At 47.3% G+C, this 22,565-nt stretch overlaps 1 protein-coding gene across 1 annotated transcript; it reads right to left on the bottom strand.

The window, feature by feature from the left end:
- Positions 1 to 184: 184 nt before the first annotated feature.
- btr30 (bloodthirsty-related gene family, member 30) lies at positions 185 to 22,541 on the bottom strand (the record flags this gene model as incomplete). The annotated part of the gene is made up of 10 exons (XM_079564698.1): positions 185 to 243; positions 321 to 347; positions 1,038 to 1,184; positions 1,539 to 1,719; positions 3,114 to 3,347; positions 4,355 to 4,450; positions 6,978 to 7,082; positions 14,601 to 14,767; positions 18,326 to 18,620; positions 22,422 to 22,541. 10 exons carry the CDS (start codon positions 22,539 to 22,541, stop codon positions 185 to 187), a joined length of 1,431 nt encoding a protein of 476 aa, XP_079420824.1.
- Positions 22,542 to 22,565: the final 24 nt, after the last annotated feature.

The raw sequence follows: 22,565 nt of genomic DNA, 5'->3' as shown, positions 1-22,565 counted from the left end.
GGAGGAGGAGGAGGAGGAGGAGGAGGAGGAGGAGGAGGAGGAGGAGGAGGAGGAGGAGGAGGAGGAGGAAAGAGGAGATGGAGATGGAGAGAAATTACTTAATTTACTGAGAACATGTCCTCCACCCAGTGGTTAAAGTGGAGGTGGTGGTCGACATATAAAAGGCTGTACAGACTCATGTATGTCACAGGGTCAGATCAGACTGAAGACACTCACCCATGTAGACTTTGGCCTTTTTATGTCCTGGAAACACAGAGCCGTGAGAGACGCTTCAGTCACGGAACGTAAATAAAAGTAAATAAAAGTAACATCAGACCGACCTGTGATGGGTTTGTTCTTCTTCACGTCTGAAACGGAGAAAAACGTCTTTAATTAAACAAGAAATGTGGATTTAACGTCAGCTGGAACTATTTTAAAGACGTTTAACCTCTTAACTCCCACCTGAAGTGAGTGCACTTTCACAAGTTTGATTTCTATTAAAAGTGAAAATAAGTGAAGAAAACGAGATGTAAACGCAACAAAAATGCGACAAAAATGTGGCAGAAAAGCAACAAAAAAGCAACAAACTGTGATAAAAAAGTAGCAAAAAGTGACAAAAATGTGACAAAAATGTGACAAAAAAGTGACAAAAAAGTGACAAAAATCCAACAAAAATGCAACAAAAATGTGACAAAAAAGTGACAAAAATATGATTAAAAAAGTGACAAAAAAGTGACAAAAAGTGACAAAAAAGTGACAAAAAAGTGACAAAAATCCAACAAAAATCCAACAAAAATGCAACAAAAATGTGACAAGAAAGTGACAAAAAAGTGACAAAAAGTGACAAAAATGTGACAAGAAAGTGACGACACGGTAACAACGCGGTCTTAGCTTTCAAATGCACCGTTACTCTGGCCTATAGGCTGTGAGCGCCAGTCATGAAGCTTTCAGATTTGGGTAAGCTGAACTGGAGAGAGTGCGTTTGGTTCAGATGGGAGTTAAGAGGTTAACACATTCATTTGTGTGGCCCAGTGCTGCCCCCTGGTGGTGGTTGGTACCTTTGACGTTCCAGTGGCTGCGTCGGAGGCTGGCGCTGCTGCCCCGGAGGCTGGTGGTGCTGCCATGGAGGCCGGGGCTGCCCCCCCCCCTCACACTCATCATGCTCTCGGCCCAGGCCAGCTCCGACAGCGGCACCGGCGCCGGGACTGAAACCAGGAAACTGAACTAAACACAACGAAAACTCGGGGACACAGTCACAAAAAACACGACAAAAAACGAATACATCACAAAACGACAAAAGAAAATCACTCAAAAAAGTCTGCGAAATTCTTACAAAAATGTGAATTAAATCCCAAAATCCTAATCACAAAAAAGTCCCTAAAAAACTAAATAAGATCTTTAAAAAAATGATTATGTTATTATTATTTTTTAATCAAAACAATTCAAAAATTCAATGAAATCACTAAATATAAACACCAGTAAAATCCCCACAAAAGTGTGACTTAAATCCCGATAAAAGCGTTGATTATCCGTGGGGGGTGGAAGGGCATCTGACTCACTGGCGCCGTACGAGTCCCGCCCCTCTCTGGGCGTGGCCTGTGCCGGGGCCATGCGGATCTCGCTCAGCTGGTCTCGGACCTGGTTCAGACCGGACTTCACCTCCGAGAGCTGGAACTGCAGAGAGAACTGCTCATCGTCGTCGTCGGCGTCGTCGGCCGGGAGCGCCGCCGCATCGAAACTCTGCGGACACACACACACAAACACACACAACAGGGATGTTCAGTATCGGTATCGGTAGCCGATCCGGCATTTTGAGAGGATCGGATTGGATCGGATTTGATGACTGGACAAACATAACCAACATAGCCACTTTAGCATAGGGACCTCTGATGCTAACTAGCATAGCCACTTTAGCATAGGGACCTCTGATGCTAACTATCATAGCCACTTTAGCATAGGGACCTCTGATGCTAACTAGCATAGCCACTTTAGCATAGGGACCTCTGGTGCTAACTATCATAGCCACTTTAGCATAGGGACCTCTGATGCTAACTATCATAGCCACTTTAGCATAGGGGCCTCTGGTGCTAACTATCATAGCCACTTTAGCATAGGGGCCTCTGATGCTAACTATCATAGCCTCTTTAGCATAGGGACCTCTGATGCTAACTATCATAGCCACTTTAGCATAGGGACCTCTGGTGCTAACTATCATAGCCACTTTAGCATAGGGGCCTCTGATGCTAACTATCATAGCCTCTTTAGCATAGGGACCTCTGATGCTAACTAACATAGCCACTTTAGCATAGGGACCTCTGATGCTAACTATCATAGCCTCTTTAGCATAGGGACCTCTGATGCTAACTAACATAGCCACTTTAGCATAGGGACCTCTGATGCTAACTATCATAGCCACTTTAGCATAGGGACCTCTGATGCTAACTATCATAGCCACTTTAGCATAGGGACCTCTGATGCTAACTAACCGGTGATTAGGAGCTATGTGCCGTCCCATAAGCCACTGCACCAAACCCCCCCTCGGCCCCACCCTTGAGTGATTCATGCACAACCACTGTTGATTGACAGGAGCACATTTAATAATAATAAAAAATAAGATTCTGCACAAGCCAAACTTTATAAAGTGATAAATCCATGTTGTCGTCCCCACAGCTCAGTCACATGTCAGTGTTAAAGAGGAAACTCAGGAAACAGATTAAATGCTTTTGTTTTCATTTAGTAGAAACTTAAGCCACATGGATCATTTGCTGCTGTCGCTTTAAGAAACAGCTGCTGAAATAAAATAACACTAAAGTGAAATGTTTGGATCATTTGGATTTATTTTCTCCTTAAATGTCTTTGTTTGGACACTATGTTGTTGTTGGACACTAGGGGGCGACATGCACTTTTGTTTGGCCTGCACTCCACCAATAACTTTAAAGAAGAAGAAAAACAGCTGTTGGTGATGTCACTTCCCTTTCCCCTGTTTAGGACGGATTGTTCAAAATGCAGCTGAAGCTCTAGTTCACTAACTGCACAACAGTTGACCCATGAAAGGTCAAGGGTCACATGCTAGTGTTAGCTTAGAGGCTATAATGTGATGGTTTCAGACGCAGATAAAGATTCCTTGGTCCCACCTGGAGGAAGCGGATGTGGTCTTGGTTCGTGGCCTGCGCCTCCAGCTCGCTCCGCCTCCGGTTCAGGTCGGCGAGCTCCGCCTCCAGCCTCTGCGTCACGTCCTCCCCTCGTGACATCACGGCGTGGAGCTGCGTGTCCATCCCGCCCACCACCAGAGTCCGGACGCGCTCCAACGCCTGCGCCACGCCGTCCAGGAGGCGGTCCACCTCCGAGCGCTCGCCCTCCGCGTACGCCTGGCCAATCAGAGAGGGGGAGGGGTTAAACAGGCCAATCAGAGAGGGAGGAGGGGTTAAACAGGCCAATCAGAGAGGGAGGAGGGGTTAAACAGGCCAATCAGAGAGGGGGAGGGGTTAAACAGGCCAATCAGAGAGGGAGGAGGGGTTAAACAGGCCAATCAGAGAGGGGGGAGGGGCTAAACAGGACAATCAGAGAGGGAGAGGGTTAAAACAGGCCAATCAGAGAGGGGAGGGGTTAAACAGGCCAATCAGAGAGGGAGGAGGGGTTAAACAGGCCAATCAGAGAGGGGGGAGGGGCTAAACAGGGCAATCAGAGAGGGGGGAGGGTTTAAACAGGCCAATCAGAGAGGGGGGAGGGGTTAAACAGGCCAATCAGAGAGGGGGGAGGGGTTTAAACAGGCCAATCAGAGAGGGGGAGGGGTTAAACAGGCCAATCAGAGAGGGGGGAGGGGCTAAACAGGCCAATCAGGGAGGGAGGAGGGGTTAAACAGGCCAATCAGAGAGGGGGGAGGGGTTAAACAGGCCAATCAGAGAGGGAGAGGGTTAAAACAGGCCAATCAGAGAGGGGAGGGGTTAAACAGGCCAATCAGAGAGGGAGGAGGGGTTAAACAGGCCAATCAGAGAGGGGGGAGGGGCTAAACAGGGCAATCAGAGAGGGGGGAGGGTTTAAACAGGCCAATCAGAGAGGGGGGAGGGGTTAAACAGGCCAATCAGAGAGGGGGGAGGGGTTAAACAGGCCAATCAGAGAGGGGGAGGGGTTAAACAGGCCAATCAGAGAGGGGGAGGGGTTAAACAGGCCAATCAGAGAGGGGGGAGGGGTTAAGCAGGCCAATCAGAGAGGGGGAGGGTTTAAACAGGCCAATCAGAGAGGGGGAAAGGGTTTAAACAGGCCAATCAGAGAGGGGGAAAGGGTTTAAACAGGCCAATCAGAGAGGGGGAGAGGGTTAAACAGGCCAATCGGAGAGGGGGGGGGCATCATGGTTCAGAGTGTCGTCTGGACTGACCTTGACTGAGTTCAGTTTCCGCTGCAGTTCGTTCAGATAAAGATCCTTCTGTTTGATCCGAGTCTGAATCTCCTGCTCCGTCCTCGACACCATTTTCTGTGGAAGAACAAGCCCGATACTACGGTCAAAGTACTGCCAAATACTACGGTCAAAGTACTGCCAAATACTGCACAAAATACTGACAGATGCTACGGTCAAAGTACTGTGGTAGCTTCTACGTCTGGGTGATGTTCAGGTGATGTTCAGGTGATGTTTCTCATATGTTCAGGTGATGTTCAGGTGATGTTCAGGTGATGTTCAGGTGATGTTTAGGTGATGTTTAGGTGATGTTTAGGTGATGTTTAGGTGATGTTTAGGTGATGTTTAGGTGATGTTTAGGTGATGTTTAGGTGATGTTTAGGTGATGTTTAGGTGATGTTTAGGTGATGTTTAGGTGATGTTTAGGTGATGTTCAGGTGATGTTCAGGTGATGTTCAGGTGATGTTCAGGTGATGTTCAGGTGATGTTTAGGTGATGTTTAGGTGATGTTTAGGTGATGTTTAGGTGATGTTTAGGTGATGTTTAGGTGATGTTTAGGTGATGTTCAGGTGATGTTTAGGTGATGTTTAGGTGATGTTCAGGTGATGTTTAGGTGATGTTTAGGTGATTAGGTGATGTTCAGGTGATGTTCAGGTGATGTTTCTCATATGTTCAGGTGATGTTCAGGTGATGTTCAGGTGATGTTCAGGTGATGTTTAGGTGATGTTTAGGTGATGTTTAGGTGATGTTTAGGTGATGTTCAGGTGATGTTTAGGTGATGTTTAGGTGATTAGGTGATGTTCAGGTGATGTTTCTCATATGTTCAGGTGATGTTCAGGTGATGTTCAGGTGATGTTCAGGTGATGTTTAGGTGATGTTTAGGTGATGTTTAGGTGATGTTTAGGTGATGTTCAGGTGATGTTCAGGTGATGTTCAGGTGATGTTCAGGTGATGTTCAGGTGATGTTTAGGTGATGTTTAGGTGATGTTTAGGTGATGTTCAGGTGATGTTCAGGTGATGTTCAGGTGATGTTTAGGTGATGTTCAGGTGATGTTTAGGTGATGTTTAGGTGATGTTTAGGTGATGTTTAGGTGATGTTTAGGTGATGTTTAGGTGATGTTTAGGTGATGTTTAGGTGATGTTCAGGTGATGTTCAGGTGATGTTTCTCATATGTTCAGGTGATGTTCAGGTGATGTTCAGGTGATGTTCAGGTGATGTTTAGGTGATGTTTAGGTGATGTTTAGGTGATGTTTAGGTGATGTTCAGGTGATGTTCAGGTGATGTTCAGGTGATGTTCAGGTGATGTTCAGGTGATGTTTAGGTGATGTTCAGGTGATGTTCAGGTGATGTTTCTCATATGTTCAGGTGATGTTCAGGTGATGTTCAGGTGATGTTCAGGTGATGTTCAGGTGATGTTTAGGTGATGTTTAGGTGATGTTTAGGTGATGTTTAGGTGATGTTTAGGTGATGTTTAGGTGATGTTTAGGTGATGTTTAGGTGATGTTCAGGTGATGTTCAGGTGATGTTCAGGTGATGTTCAGGTGATGTTTAGGTGATGTTTAGGTGATGTTTAGGTGATGTTTAGGTGATGTTTAGGTGATGTTCAGGTGATGTTCAGGTGATGTTCAGGTGATGTTTAGGTGATGTTCAGGTGATGTTTAGGTGATGTTTAGGTGATGTTCAGGTGATGTTTCTCATATGTTCAGGTGATGTTCAGGTGATGTTTCTCATATGTTCAGGTGATGTTCAGGTGATGTTCAGGTGATGTTTAGGTGATGTTCAGGTGATGTTTAGGTGATGTTCAGGTGATGTTCAGGTGATGTTTCTCATATGTTCAGGTGATGTTCAGGTGATGTTTCTCATATGTTCAGGTGATGTACAGGTGATGTTCAGGTGATGTTTAGGTGATGTTTAGGTGATGTTTAGGTGATGTTTAGGTGATGTTTAGGTGATGTTTAGGTGATGTTTAGGTGATGTTTAGGTGATGTTTAGGTGATGTTTAGGTGATGTTTAGGTGATGTTCAGGTGATGTTCAGGTGATGTTCAGGTGATGTTTAGGTGATGTTTAGGTGATGTTCAGGTGATGTTCAGGTGATGTTTAGGTGATGTTTAGGTGATGTTTAGGTGATGTTCATGTGATGTTTCTTATATGTTCAGGTGATGTTCAGGTGATGTTCAGGTGATGTTCAGGTGATGTTTAGGTGATGTTTAGGTGATGTTTAGGTGATGTTTAGGTGATGTTTAGGTGATGTTTAGGTGATGTTTAGGTGATGTTCAGGTGATGTTCAGGTGATGTTCAGGTGATGTTCAGGTGATGTTTAGGTGATGTTCAGGTGATGTTCAGGTGATGTTTAGGTGATGTTTAGGTGATGTTTAGGTGATGTTTAGGTGATGTTCAGGTGATGTTCAGGTGATGTTTCTCATATGTTCAGGTGATGTTCAGGTGATGTTCAGGTGATGTTTCTCATATGTTCAGGTGATGTTCAGGTGATGTTCAGGTGATGTTTCTCATATGTTCAGGTGATGTTCAGGTGATGTTCAGGTGATGTTCAGGTGATGTTTCTCATATGTTCAGGTGATGTTCAGGTGATGTTCTGTCCTCACCTGTTTGCTGAGCCGCTCCGTCTGCACCGACACCGTCTTGTGGGTGCGATGCTCCTCCAGGACACAGATGGCGCAGATGCAGCTCTGACACGTGCGGCAGAAAACCTCCAAACACACGTGACATACATGAGCACGTACACCAGCACATGATAAACAACATATATGAGCACATGATGAACAACATACATGAGCACGTACACCAGCACATGATGAACAACATACATGAGCACATGATGAAAAACATACATGAATAAATAACAGAGAAGCAGAGGGTCAAACTCTCGGACCCACAGAGGAACTGAGCGTCTGCTGTTCTATTTCATCCCTCCTGACCGCCAGAGGCGGTGCTTTAAGCACTGAATGTTCCCTTCGCGCATGCGTAGTTCGAGTAATTAATACCAAATGAGTCACACCTGTGACCCTGGATGACGCCCCGGAGGTAATAAATCCCCCCGTCATCCGAGCCTCTGTTCCTTTTTTCTTCTCGCGTGTGGTTCGAACAACGTGGCTTTAGCCGTTCGTTTTTGGAGTTTTTCGCTGTCGCTGGATGCCCTGTCGTCGAATCTGGCTGGAGTAGCGGTGGACCGTCCTCCTTGGGCTGCGACAGTTGGATCTTCGCTATTTTCTGTAGGTATATTTGAGTGTTGTTGGTGACGATAGCGTTCGCGCCTCCTCTCCCAACTCACGGCGTTTGGTGTTGGTACACACCGTCGTTGTTCTTTTGTGCTCCCGGAGTGTGGAGTTGGCTAACGGTGTTAGTCTTTTTTGTTGTTTTGCTATCATTGGTGACGGTAGCGTTCGCGCCCCCTCTCCCAACTTTAGCCTGTTTTTTCTGTGTATAGTCCGGATTGTTACCCGAGTGGCCTTTTTTCGTTTACTGTTTCGCTATAATTGGTGACGGTAGCGTTCGCGCCCCCTCTCCCAATTTTAGCCTGTTTTGCGCCTACAGTCTGCGTGGCTACCGGTGTTTTTCCGGTTGTTTTTTTCGCTATAATTGGTGACGGTAGCGTTCGCGCCCCCTCTCCCAATTTTAGCCTGTTTTGCGCCTGTAGTTTGCGTTGCTACCGGTGTTTTTCCGGTGGGTTTTCCGCTATAATTGGTGACGGTAGCGTTCGCGCCCCCTCTCCCAATTTTAGCTTGGAGCTTGGCGTCTCGTCCCACTCTCGTGTGTGGTGCAGACGGTTGCGAGGATGGATGGCTCACATTGCTGTGTGGCTTGTGGGACGGCGCTCCAGGCAGATGACGGTCATGACCTGTGCCCTGCCTGCCTTGGACCTGACCACCTTCGGGAGGCGCTGTCGGATCATCCTTGCATGAACTGCGGTTACATGTCCCGGGCCGTGAGGCTGGCTAGGTTGGCGCAGTTGCGCACTCAAGATGGTGCTGACCTTCCTCCTTCTGGGCAGGTGGTTCTCCCTGCGCGTTCGAAACGCCGGAGTGAGTCCACAGCCATTGGGCCTGCGCCTGAGTCGAAGCAGTTGAGGTCTGATGAAGGCCTTTCCATGAGGTTTGAGCAGTTGTCTGCAGAGTTAGCGGTGATGAAGTCCCTGTTTCAGTCACATCGCTTGGATCCTCCCTTGGCTGGGGCTGGGTTCTCTTCCCCGCCCATGCCTGCTTTGGGAGGTGGAGGATGTCGATCTCTCTGAAGATGTTTTGTCTCTGGCGGCCTCAGCCTCTCGCTTTAGGGATGACGGAGAGGCTCCATTGTCTGTGGCTGGATCGCGCTCTTCGAGTACAGCTAGTGAGGCGGCAGACAGCTCCATGCAGGAAGTCTTGTGCATGGCTTTGAGGCGGCTGCGGGTGGATATTCCGCAGCCGGGAGAATCTGCTCCTGGGAGCGCCTTCTTCAGGCGCGTACAGGCTCCTGCCCCTTTTATTGTCCCACAATCGTCGGAATATCTGAGGGAGTTAAATGCATGCTGGCGCGACCCAGGAGCTTTTTCGCACCTCTCCGCGGATGGTCGGGTGTTGGCTTCTATGCATGAGGCGGCAAAGGCAGGCTTGGAGCGCATGCCAGCGGTTGAACCTGCCATAGCTTCACTCATCGTGTCACCAGATGAGGCTCTGCGTCGTGATGTTCGTTGCCCACGGGTACAATGTCGCGCTACTGATGACCTCCTCTGTAGGGCCTACAGTGCTGGGGCACGGGCTGGTCGTCTTGGTAACTCGCTGGCGCACCTCATGTTTGCCCTCTCTGCATCCTTGCAGGATGAGGGGGGTGTGGCGGTTGCTACCGGGTTTAGTGATGCGGCACTGCAGGCGTTTGCTCTGATGACCAGGGAGCTGGGCCGTGTAATGTCTTTCCTCGTTCAGGCTCGTCGGCAGGTTTGGCTGGCTCAGTCTACGCTGACTGAGACATGCCGTAGGACCCTACGCAGTGTTCCTGTGGAACCGGGAGAGATGTTTGGTTCGGCTGCCCTGGAGGCTTTGGAACGGACCGTTCAAGCGCGACAGACGAGACAGCAGCTTTCAGGTCTCAGCCGGGTTATGCAGCCCCCCCCCTCCTCGGCGGCCGAGGCGCCTTGTTACTGAACCCGCTGACCGCTCGCAGCCTCGGTCCCGGGCTGGTGGTTTTTCTCCTCGTGATGTTTCACGGAGGACCAGTGGGGACTTTCGTGGCACGGTCCGCCGCTCAGGAGGGCAGGCCCGAGTGTCGGGTTCTGGCCGCCGCCCCCCCGGGGCCCCTAGGGGCCGTGGGGCTAGACAGTGAAGCCAACGGGCCGGCCGTCGGACACTTTTCCCATCAGCAGCTCAGTTACTGGGCTGCTCATGCTGTAGACCCATGGGTGGTTGCCACTTTGACCCATGGCTACAGACTACAGTTCCGACGCCGGCCACAATTTGCCCACCGGGTCAGGATGACTACGATCAGCGACCCGGTGAAGGCTCAAGCCCTGGACCAGGAGCTTTCCGCCCTCCTGGCCAAGGGGGCAATCGAGGCAGTAGATCCTCTGCTGCAACCCAGGGGATACTATTCAACATACTTCCTCGTGCCAAAGAAAACAGGCGGCTTCCGTCCCATTTTGGATCTGAGGGGGCTCAATCGGTTTCTGAAGGTCCTGCCTTTTCACATGCTGACCACGACAGAGGTTCTGCAGGCTATTGCGAGGGGGGACTGGTTCACGTCAATAGACCTCTCCGATGCGTACTTCCATGTGCCCATTGCGGTCGAGCACAGGTGCTTTCTCAGGTTTGCCTATCGGGGTCGCCATTGGCAGTTCCGGGTGCTTCCGTTTGGCCTTTCGCTTTCCCCAAGGGTTTTCCCTCGGTGCGTGAAGGCGGCCCTCTCTCCTCTGCAGGCCGCTGGAATGAAGATTCTGCCGTATCTCGACGATTGGCTCATCTGCGCCCCCTCTCGTGCGGTCACGATTCGGGAGACCGGTCGCCTTCTGGCTCATGTGTCCCAGTTGGGCCTCAAGGTCAACTTGGAGAAGAGTTGTCTGTCCCCGTCTCAGACGACAACTTTTCTTGGGATGATTTTGGACTCGACTTCCATGGCGGCTCGTCCATCGGTTCGCAGAGTAGACGACATCCTCCAGTTGGTCGGTCAGTTCACGCTGGGCAGGCGGTTCCCCTACGTCACCTTCCTGCAGTTGTTAGGGAAGCTGACATCTGTCACTCGCATTGTACCTTTGGGCCTGCTGTCGCTGCGTCCTCTACAGTGGTGGCTCAACGGGTTTCGCCTGGACCCCAGGCGTCACAGGCATTGCAGACTCACAGTGACAGGGACATGTCTCCGTGCCCTGACTCCGTGGGGGGACAGGTCCTATCTCTCCAGGGGTGTCCCTTTGGGGTAGTTGTGTGTCGCAGGGAGGTGGTGACCACAGACGCCTGCTCTACGGGCTGGGGCGCTGTGTGGCAGCACCGGGCCGTCCAGGGGCGCTGGAGTCCGAGGGAGCGCTCCAGTCACATAAATGTGCTGGAGCTGCGCGCCGTTCACTTGGCTCTCCGGCGTTTCCTGCCCCACCTGGTAGGCAGGCATGTTCTCGTCCGAACAGACAACACCGCAGCTGTCTACCACATCAACCATCAGGGGGGCACCAGATCTGCACCGCTTCTGGAGGCGTCCAGAGCTCTTTTGGTGTGGGCGGCCCCTCGATTGGCCACTCTGCGGGCGGTGTATCTGCCTGGGGAACACAACCGGGTAGCGGACGCTCTCTCTCGTCAGTCATCTGCTCCGGGGGAGTGGACCCTTCACAGCGAAGTGGTGCACATGATTTGGGACCTCTTTGGTCGAGCGGAAGTAGACCTGTTCGCCTCGAAGGAGTCGACTCAGTGCCCGCTGTGGTTTTCTCTTACGGGGGCATCGGGTGCACTGGGTCAGGATGCGTTGGCTCATCCGTGGCCTCAGGTCCTGCTGTTCGCTTTTCCGCCCCTTCCACTGATTTGGCCCACTCTTCAGCGGGTTCTGAGGGAGGGTCACAGGTTGTTGCTGGTGGCCCCGTTCTGGCCAGCACGGCCGTGGTTTCCCCTGCTGCGAAGTCTGATTCGCGGCAACCCGTGGTGTCTCCCGAACAGGAGGGATCTGCTGTCTCAGTTGGGAGGGCAGATTTGGCATCCCGACCCTCCTCGTCTTCGGCTGTGGGTCTGGCCGTTACAGGGCCCTTGTCACTGTTGACTGGGTTGCCGGCGTCTGTCCAGCACACCATTTTGAGTGCCAGGGCCTCCTCTACTCGTCGGCAGTATGATAACAGATGGCGTCTGTTTTCCCGGTGGTGTTCTGGTCGTGATGAGGACCCGGCTCTGTGTTCAGTGTCCTCTATTCTGGAGTTTCTGCAGTCGCTCTTTGATGAGGGTCGCTCTCCTTCCACGCTTAAGGTATATGTGGCAGCGATCTCTACTAATCATGCTGAGATTGATGGTTGTACTGTGGGGAGCCATAACCTTGTGTCTCGTTTTCTGCGTGGGACTCGCAGGTTACGCCCACCATCGGTCCCGCGGTCACCTGCCTGGGATCTGCCTGTGGTTCTCCATGCGCTCTCCCGTCCTCCTTTTGAGCCTTTGGCGCAAGCGGAGCTCAAGTGGCTGTCATGTAAGACTGCTTTTTTGTTGGCTATTGTCTCTGCTAAAAGGGTTGGTGAGTTACATGCTCTCTCTGTTAGTCCCTCCTGTCTCCGGTGGAGTCCGGATGGCAGCGGTGTTACCTTATGGCCGAACACTGCATTTGTGCCTAAGGTGTTATCCGGTTCTCATTGTAACCGTCCATTGCAGTTGGCACGGTTCCGGCCTTCCGGAGTGGCTGTGGAGGAGTCTGGCTGTTTGTGCCCTGTGAGGGCACTGGAGGCATACGTTGCGGCGACTGCGAGTTTGAGACGCTCGGACCAACTATTTGTGTGTTATGGAGGTCCGCAGTTGGGTCGCCCTCTGTCTAAACAACGTCTGTCCCATTGGATAGTGGATGTCATCCGTCATTCCTACGAGGCGGAGGGTCACGCCTTGCCGATCGGGGTGAAGGCTCACTCGACTAGGAGTGTCTCCACTTCCTGGGCGGCTATGCGGGGTGTTCCATTGGATGCAATTTGTGCTGCGGCGTCATGGGCTTCCCCGAGCACGTTCACCAGGTTCTACAACGTCAATGTGGCGGCGTCTCATCCTCTGGGCCGTGCTCTCCTCCAGGGGCCTTCTGGATCCTCTGGGTAAGGTGGGTGCTCAGGATTCCTCGTGACGTAGCTGGTACTAGTCATTCAGTGCTTAAAGCACCGCCTCTGGCGGTCAGGAGGGATGAAATAGAACGAAAGTTACGTATGTAACTACGGTTCTATGAATCCCGGATGACCGCCAGAGCTTCTCTGTCACTCAGAATCCTTGCGTTTTCGTGAGAAGATTCTTTAGGAACAGAGGCTCGGATGACGGGGGGATTTATTACCTCCGGGGCGTCATCCAGGGTCACAGGTGTGACTCATTTGGTATTAATTACTCGAACTACGCATGCGCGAAGGGAACATTCAGTGCTTAAAGCACCGCCTCTGGCGGTCATCCGGGATTCATAGAACCGTAGTTACATACGTAACTTTCGTTGTCACTCCGTGGGGACCCAGGGTGCTGAGGGCGCTGCAGCACCCCCTGGTGGATAGTTTGTGAACTGCAGGCAATATTAACCCCTTAACTCCCACCTGAACCGAGCACATTTTCTCCAGCTTTACCCCAATTCAAAAGCCTCTGGAAAAAGCTGTGAAAATAGCAACAAAACTGAGACAAAAACAAGGATGAAAATGTGAAAAAAGTGAGAAAACATTGACGAAAAAGTGACAAAAAATGGACGAAAAATTGAGAAAAAATGGACGAAAAAGGGATAAGAATTTGACAAAAAAATGCGAATAATTTGACAAAAATGAGACGACTGCCCAACAAAAAAAGTGATGAAAAAAAATGTCATGTGAGGAAAAAGATCAATTTAATTTTGTAGGTCTTAGCTTTCAAATGAGGTGTTACACTGGCCTACAGGATTTGGGTAAAGCTGAACTGGAGAAAATGCTCTCGGTTCAGGCGGGAGTTAAGAGGTTAATAAACAGGATTTATGCACAGAAAAAATATTTTGGGGGTACATTTTGTCCCTCAGCGCCCCCTGACTAAAACATCTTCCCACGGCTCTGGCTGTTGTTTTTCTGACACAGATGATTTCTCCCTTTGTGACACAGACACACTGTGATTCTGTCAGGGTTTAGTTTGTTTATTCAAAGTCACGCCCAGAACAGGTTCAGCCGCTCAGAGCTGCAGCGACAAAACAAACTGAAACCTTTACTGTAAGTGACCCAGAGAAAAGAGGAACTCGCCTTTCTGCTTTTCATATTAAACCACTCGCCAAAACCAAATGCATTATCTCCTCTTTGCCATTGTCGTCACTTTTTATTTCCCTTGTGTGTTTTTGTCACTTTTTTATGGCATTTTTGTTACTTTTTTTGTCGCTTTTTTGATGGATTTTAGTCTTTTTTTTACTGGATTTTTGTCATGTTTTTACTGGATTTTTGTCTTTTTTTACTGGATTTTAGTCTTTTTTTTACTGGATTTTTGTCATTTTTTTTAACTGGATTTTTGTCATTTTTTACTGGATTTTTGTCATTTTTTTGCTGGATTTTTGTCATTTTTTTTACTGGATTTTTGTCATTTTTTTGCTGGATTTTTGTCTTTTTTTTGCTGGATTTTTGTCTTTTTTTTGCTGGATTTTTGTCATTTTTTTTGCTGGATTTTTGTCATTTTTTTGCTGGATTTTTGTCACTTTTTTGCTGGATTTTTGTCTTTTTTTTGCTGGATTTTTGTCACTTTTTTGCTGGATTTTTGTCTTTTTTTTGCTGGATTTTTGTAATTTTTCGCTGGATTTTTGTAATTTTTTGCTGGATTTTTGTAATTTTTCGCTGGATTTTTGTAATTTTTTGCTGGATTTTTGTCACTTTTTTGCTGGATTTTTGTCTTTTTTTTGCTGGATTTTTTGTAATTTTTTGCTGGATTTTAGCCTTTTTTTTTTTCCTGGATTTTTGCCTCTTTTTTGCTGGATTTTTGCCATTTTTTGCTGGATTTTTGCAATTTTTTGCTGGATTTTTGTCATTTTTTAGCTGGATTTTTGTCACTTTTTTGCTGGATTTTTGTCTTTTTTTTGCTGGATTTTTGTCATTTTTTAGCTCGTACCTCCAGCATGCGGCAGTGCTGTTGGCAGGTGCGGCCCTTCAGCGCCTCCTGGGGGTGGAGCAGGGTGTGTGAGGCGTAGAAGGCCGTGGTGCGGTGAGGAGCCACGTGTTCGGAGCAGTACGAGGCCGTGCACGTGAGGCAGGAGCTGATGGCCGGCTGCTTCAGACCTGAGGCAGAAGAACGAGAACATACAGGCTGGAGACAACAGAGGAACGAGAACATCCAGACTGGAGACAAGAGGAACGAGAACATACAGACTGGAGACAACAGAGGAACGAGAACATACAGACTGGAGACAACAGAGGAACGAGAACATACAGACTGGAGACAACAGAGGAACGAGAACATACAGACTGGAGACAACAGAGGAACGAGAACATACAGACTGGAGACAACAGAGGAACGAGAACAAACAGACTGGAGACAACAGAGGAACGAGAACATCCAGACTGGAGACAACAGAGGAACGAGAACATACAGACTGGAGACAACAGAGGAACGAGAACATACAGACTGGAGACAGAGGAACGAGAACATACAGACTGGAGACAACAGAGGAACGAGAACATACAGACTGGAGACAACAGAGGAACGAACATACAGACTGGAGACAACAGAGGAACGAACATACAGACTGGAGACAACAGAGGAACGAGAACATACAGACTGGAGACAACAGAGGAACGAGAACAAACAGACTGGAGACAACAGAGGAACGAGAACATCCAGACTGGAGACAACAGAGGAACGAGAACATACAGACTGGAGACAAGAGGAACGAGAACATACAGACTGGAGACAACAGAGGAACGAGAACATACAGACTGGAGACAAGAGGAACGAGAACATACAGACTGGAGACAACAGAGAAACGAGAACAAACAGACTGGAGACAAGAGGAACGAGAACAAACAGACTGGAGACAAAAGGAACGAGAACATACAGACTGGAGACAAAAGGAACGAGAACATACAGACTGGAGACAAAAGGAACGAGAACATACAGACTGGAGACAACAGAGGAACGAGAACATACAGACTGGAGACAACAGAGGAACGAGAACAAACAGACTGGAGACAACAGAGGAACGAGAACATACAGACTGGAGACAACAGAGGAACGAGAACATACAGACTGGAGACAACAGAGGAACGAGAACATACAGACTGGAGACAACAGAGGAACGAGAACATACAGGCTGGAGACAAGAGGAACGAGAACATACAGACTGGAGACAACAGAGGAACGAGAACATACAGACTGGAGACAACAGAGGAACGAGAACATACAGACTGGAGACAAGAGGAACGAGAACATACAGACTGGAGACAAGAGGAACGAGAACAAACAGACTGGAGACAACAGAGGAACGAGAACATACAGACTGGAGACAACAGAGGAACGAGAACATACAGACTGGAGACAACAGAGGAACGAGAACATACAGACTGGAGACAACAGAGGAACGAGAACATACAGACTGGAGACAACAGAGGAACGAGAACATACAGACTGGAGACAAATGGAACGAGAACATACAGACTGGAGACAACAGAGGAACGAGAACATACAGACTGGAGACAACAGCTTCAGTTTGTGCTAACAGGAAATGTGACGGATCATTTGGATTTTTCAACTTTTTTTCTCCGTAAATGTCTTTATTTGGACACTATGTTGTTGCATATGTAATACAGCAGGGGGCGACATGTGCTTTTGTTTTGTGTTTTTTTACTATTGACCTTTATTTAACCCCTTAAAGCAGTACTAAGTAACTCTTCCCCCTAGAGGCCATAAGCGCAACTGCAGGTGTAGTAGCAAGTTACGATTTTTTAATTTATTAATTGTCTTGGAGAGTAAATACTACGCTGACAGGAAAGGTGAAGGGAGAGAGGGTTACTGTGCATCCAATTATACAATAGAAATATTTTTTTTTCACTCAAACTTGGCTGTAAATACTGTTTAAAGTGACGTTAGCCCGCAGTTAGCTTTGCCCGTTAGCATGTTAGCTTCTTCGTTATTACATTAGTGTGTATTGCTTTCTCCGCACCGGGGGCAGTCAAGTTGCAAACATGGTTTTCTGGCCAGAGACACCAGGGGGAGATGAAAGACCCTCCAATCATCCCATAAACACTTGTATCACCCCCACAGGGACTACGGAACGGATTTATTAAGGTAAATAAGTTACTTAGTACTGCTTTAACTCCCACCTGAACCGAGCACATTTTCTCCAGTTTGGCTTTACCCCAGTCCAAAAGCTTCTGGAAAAAAGCTGTGAAAATAGCAACAAAACTGAGACGAAAACAATGATGAAAAAGTGGCAAAAAAGTCACAAAAATGCCACAAGAAATTGACAAAAAAATTACAAAAAAATTACAAAAATGTGACAAAAAATGAAAAAAAAAATTGATAAAAAATTGACGAAAAAATGAAAGAAATTTGACAAAAATGTGACAATAAAGTGACAAAAAATTTATGAAAAAGTGGCAAAAATGTCACAAAAATGTCACAAGAAATTGACAATGAAAATATGAGAAAATGTGATTAAAAAAATGACAAAAAAATTATAAAAATATGACAAAAAAGTGACGAAAAATTTATGAAAAAGTGGCAAAAATGTCACAAGAAATTGACAATGAAAATGTGATAAAAAAAATGACAAAAAATGTATTCAAAAAATTGGCGAAAAAATGAAAAAAAAAAATGTGACAAAAACGTAGCAAAAATTTGATGAAGAAATTATAAAAATGAGTGTAATACCCAACAAAAAAATGATGGAAAAAAATTCTCATGACGTGAGGAAAAAGATCCTCTCGGTTCAGGCGGGAGTTAAGAGGTTAACCAGGAAAGTCCCACCGAGATTAAGAATCTCTTTTTCAGGGGAGTCCTGGTCCCAGAGGGAATCTATTGTACATGTTTTTAGTGGTTCCCGGAGGAAACCTACGCAAACACGACTTTCCTGGTTAACCTCTGAACTCTCGCCTGAACCGAGAGGATCTTTTTCCTCACGTTATGAGAATTTTTTTCCACCATTTTTTTGTTGGGTATTCAACTCATTTTTGTAACTTTTTTTGTCATTTTTTAGTCACATTTTTGTCATTGTTTCGTCCAATTTTTTATCAAATTTTTGTAATTTTTTGCTACATTTTTGTAATTTTTTTTATCACATTTTCTCACATCTTCATTAATTTCTTGTGATTTTTTTGCCACTTTTTCATCAATTTTTCATCACTTTTTTGTCATTTTTTTGTCATTTTTCTTTAAAAAAAATTGTCACAATTTTTGACATTTTTTCGTCACTTTTTTGTCATTTTTCATAAATTTTTCGTCACTTTTTTTTTATTTTTTCGTCAATTTTTTGTCATTTTTTGGTCACATTTTTTTGTAATTTTTTCATCAATTTTTTGTCACTTTTTTGTCCTTTTTTTGTCATTTTTCTTCAAATTTTTTATCAATTTTTTTGTCATTTTTTCGTCCATTTTTTGTCATTTTTTGTCATTTTTTGTCTAATATTTTTCATTTTTTGTCACATTTTTGTAAATTTTTTGGTCAATTTCTTGTGACATTTTTGTGACATTTTTGCCAGCAGCTGTCGGTGATGTCACTTTCCCTTCCCCTGGGTAAGGACGGTCGAATTGGGCAAATGCTGAAGCTCTAGTTCAGTACCTGCACAGATCTAACAGGTGACCCCCATGAAAGGTCAAAGGTCAGGAGCGAGGGTCACACACCTGTGCACACGTCGCACCACACCGTCTCCCCCAGCTTCACTCGCTCCAGGTCGAACCCCGCCCCCTGTGTGTCCGGCCACGCCCCGCCCGCCGCAGACCCCGCCCCCTCTGCAGAAGGGAAGAGCTCGTTGGCGCCGCTCGCCGTGGGGCCCACGCCGTAGCGCTTCAGCTTGAACTTATCGGCGATGGCGGCGAAGACGCGGTTCACGGCCAGCAGGGGGCGCTCATCGAACTGACGCTTACACAGCGGGCAGGTGCAGACGGCAGAGGACGCCCAGTACCCGCCGATGCAGGCCTAAAACAGAGGGGGAGGGGTCAGGAGGGGGAGGAGTCAAGATGTACGATATACACTACAGCAGAGGGGGAGGAGTCAGGAGGGGGAGGAGTCAAGATGTACGATATACACTACAGCAGAGGGGGAGGAGTCAGGAGGGGGAGGAGTCAAGATGTACGATATACACTACAGCAGAGGGGGAGGAGTCAGGAGGGGGAGGGGTCAGGATGTACATTATACACTACAACAGAGGGGGAGGAGTCAGGAGGGGGAGGAGTCAGGATGTAAATTATACACTACAACAGAGGGGAGGAGTCAGGAGGGGGAGGGGTCAGGAGATACATTATACACTACAACAGAGGGGGAGGAGTCAGGAGGGGGAGGAGTCAGGATATATATATTATACACTACAGAGGGGGAGGAGTCAGGAGGGGGAGGAGTCAGGAGATATATTATCCACTACAACAGAGGGGGAGGAGTCAGGAGATACATTACACACTGCAACAGAGGGGGAGGAGTCAGGAGGGGGAGGAGTCAGGAGGGGGAGGAGTCAGGATATACATTATACACTACAACAGAGGGGAGGAGTCAGGAGGGGGAGGGGTCAGGAGATACATTATACACTACAACAGAGGGGGAGGAGTCAGGAGGGGGAGGAGTCAGGATATATATATTATACACTACAGAGGGGGAGGAGTCAGGAGGGGGAGGAGTCAGGAGATATATTATCCACTACAACAGAGGGGGAGGAGTCAGGAGATACATTACACACTGCAACAGAGGGGGAGGAGTCAGGAGGGGGAGGAGTAAGGAGGGGGAGGAGTCAGGATATACATTATACACTACAGCAGAGGGGGAGGAGTCAGGAGGGGGAGGAGTCAGGAGGGGGAGGAGTCAGGATATACATTATATACTACAGAGGGGGAGGAGTCAGGAGGGGGAGGAGTCAGGAGGGGGAGGGGTCAGGATATACATTATGGGCTGTATCCGAATGTCCACACTAGTCCCAAACCCCTCATTCACTACATAGGCCCGCACTATATAGTCAGATTCTGTTGGCGATTCGGACTCAAGACACGACTTTCTCCGCTCTGCGTGACGTCAGATATGTTTTTTTTTACATTTTTATCTGAATTTATTTATTGTTACAAATGTTTATTTCATGAAACGACTGTTTTGGCACTTTTACAGGCGTTTTATTTGACATTTAAATTAAAATTTAAACTATCATCACAAAAAAAGAAAATAAAAAAAAGTCACCTCAGCGTGAGCTCAGAGCCGCCGAGAGTCGGTCAGAGCCCGGTGTCCGAACACCAGCAGATTGAGCGACTACATCTGCTAAAAGTCACTAAACTCTGGGAATAAAGTATTTCTGCGATAAAAACCAAACTCAGAGACAGTGGAATATTTATGAATTAATACGAGTCAGATACGCTTTTACTTCACATGGATTTTACATGAATGGCTTGGATTATTCGAGAGGAAGCGATCGGTCATTTAACAGCTCAAGCTAAAGGTTAGCAGCTAACGTTAGCATGAAGCTGTCGGTCATTTAACAGCTCAAGCTAAAGGTTAGCAGCTAACGTTAGCATGAAGCTGTCGGTCATTTAACAGCTCAAGCTAAAGGCTAGCAGCTAACGTTAGCATGAAGCTATCGGTCATTTAACAGCTCAAGCTAAAGGTTAGCAGCTAACGTTAGCATGAAGCTATCGGTCATTTAACAGCTCAAGCTAAAGGTTAGCAGCTAACGCTAGCATGAAGCTGTCGGTCATTTAACAGCTCAAGCTAAAGGTTAGCAGCTAACGTTAGCATGAAGCTGTCGGTCATTTAACAGCTCCAGCTAAAGGTTAGCAGCTAACGTTAGCATGAAGCTATCGGTCATTAAACAGCTCCAGCTAAAGGTCAGCAGCTAACGTTAGCATGAAGCTATCGGTCATTTAACAGCTCCAGCTATAGGTTAGCAGCTAACGTTAGCATGAAGCTATCGGTCATTAAACAGCTCCAGCTAAAGGTTAGCAGCTAACGTTAGCATGAAGCTATCGGTCATTTAACAGCTCCAGCTAAAGGTTAGCAGCTAACGTTAGCATGAAGCTGTCGGTCATTTAACAGCTCAAGCTAAAGGTTAGCAGCTAACGTTAGCATGAAGCTGTTGGTCATTTAACAGCTCAAGCTAAAGGCTAGCAGCTAACGTTAGCATGAAGCTGTCGGTCATTTAACAGCTCCAGCTAAAGGTTAGCAGCTAACGTTAGCATGAAGCTGTCGGTCATTTAACAGCTCAAGCTAAAGGCTAGCAGCTAACGTTAGCATGAAGCTGTCGGTCATTTAACAGCTCAAGCTAAAGGCTAGCAGCTAACGTTAGTATGAAGCTATCGGTCATTTAACAGCTCCAGCTAAAGGTTAGCAGCTAACGTTAGCATGAAGCTATCGGTCATTTAACAGCTCCAGCTAAAGGTTAGCAGCTAACGTTAGCATGAAGCTGTCGGTCATTTAACAGCTCAAGCTAAAGGCTAGCAGCTAACGTTAGCATGAAGCTGTCGGTCATTTAACAGCTCAAGCTAAAGGCTAGCAGCTAACGTTAGTATGAAGCTATCGGTCATTTAACAGCTCCAGCTAAAGGTTAGCAGCTAACGTTAGCATGAAGCTATCGGTCATTTAACAGCTCCAGCTAAAGGTTAGCAGCTAACGTTAGCATGAAGCTGTCGGTCATTTAACAGCTCAAGCTAAAGGTTAGCAGCTAACGTTAGCATGAAGCTGTCGGTCATTTAACAGCTCAAGCTAAAGGCTAGCAGCTAACGTTAGCATGAAGCTATCGGTCATTTAACAGCTCCAGCTAAAGGTTAGCAGCTAACGTTAGCATGAAGCTATCGGTCATTTAACAGCTCCAGCTAAAGGTTAGCAGCTAACGTTAGCATGAAGCTATCGGTCATTTAGCAGCTCAAGCTAAAGGTTAGCAACTAACGTTAGCATGAAGCTATCGGTCATTTAACAGCTCAAGCTAAAGGTTAGCAGCTAACGTTAGCATGAAGCTATTGGTCATTTAGCAGCTCCAGCTAAAGGTTAGCAGCTAACGTTAGCATGAAGCTGTCGGTCATTTAACAGCTCAAGCTAAAGGTTAGCAGCTAACGTTAGCATGAAGCTATCGGTCATTTAACAGCTCAAGCTAAAGGCTAGCAGCTAACGTTAGCATGAAGCTATCGGTCATTTAACAGCTCAAGCTAAAGGTTAGCAGCTAACGTTAGCATGAAGCTATCGGTCATTTAGCAGCTCCAGCTACAGGTTAGCAGCTAATGTTAGCATGAAGCTGTCGGTCATTTAACAGCTCAAGCTAAAGGTTAGCAGCTAACGTTAGCATCTTTTCACCGTAACCGTTTATATTTAGGTCGTTTATTCATGAGAAACACAAACGTGAGACTGAAACAGCTGATTTACTTCAGTCGTGTTTAGTTCAAAGACCTGTCTCTGTCAGGCTCTTCTCCCACTCTCGCAATGCATTGTGGTCTATATTGATCCGTTTAGTGACCATCGATGCTCACTACTTTTCAGAATGCATTGTGGGAAATTTCGAGTGGACGACTTTTTTCTCTCTGGACATTCAGAGACCCCTACAACATGTGACCACTATATAGGGAATAGTGCGGACATTCGGATACAGCCATACACTACAACAGAGGGGGAGGGGTTTTGCTGATGGTTAGGTGGCTCAGTGGTTAGGTGGCTCAGTGGTTAAGTGGCTCAGTGGTTAGGTGGCTCAGTGGTTAGGTGGCTCAGTGGTTAGGTGGCTCAGTGGTTAAGTGGCTCAGTGGTTCGGTCGGTGGTTTGTACCTGGCAGAAGTTGTGTCCACACGGCGTCGACACCGGTTGGTTGAACAGGTCCAAACAGATGGAGCAGGTCAGCTCTTGTTCTGTGAAAAGCTCCGCCTCTTCAGACATCGCATCCGCCATCCTGCCTCAGCGCTGCCCCTGCTG

This window comes from Gobius niger (assembly GCF_951799975.1).
Source record: "Gobius niger genome assembly, chromosome: 10".
NCBI lineage: Eukaryota > Metazoa > Chordata > Actinopteri > Gobiiformes > Gobiidae > Gobius > Gobius niger.
Note: the sequence above shows the minus strand (reverse complement) of the source record. Positions and strands in the feature narration are given on the sequence as shown.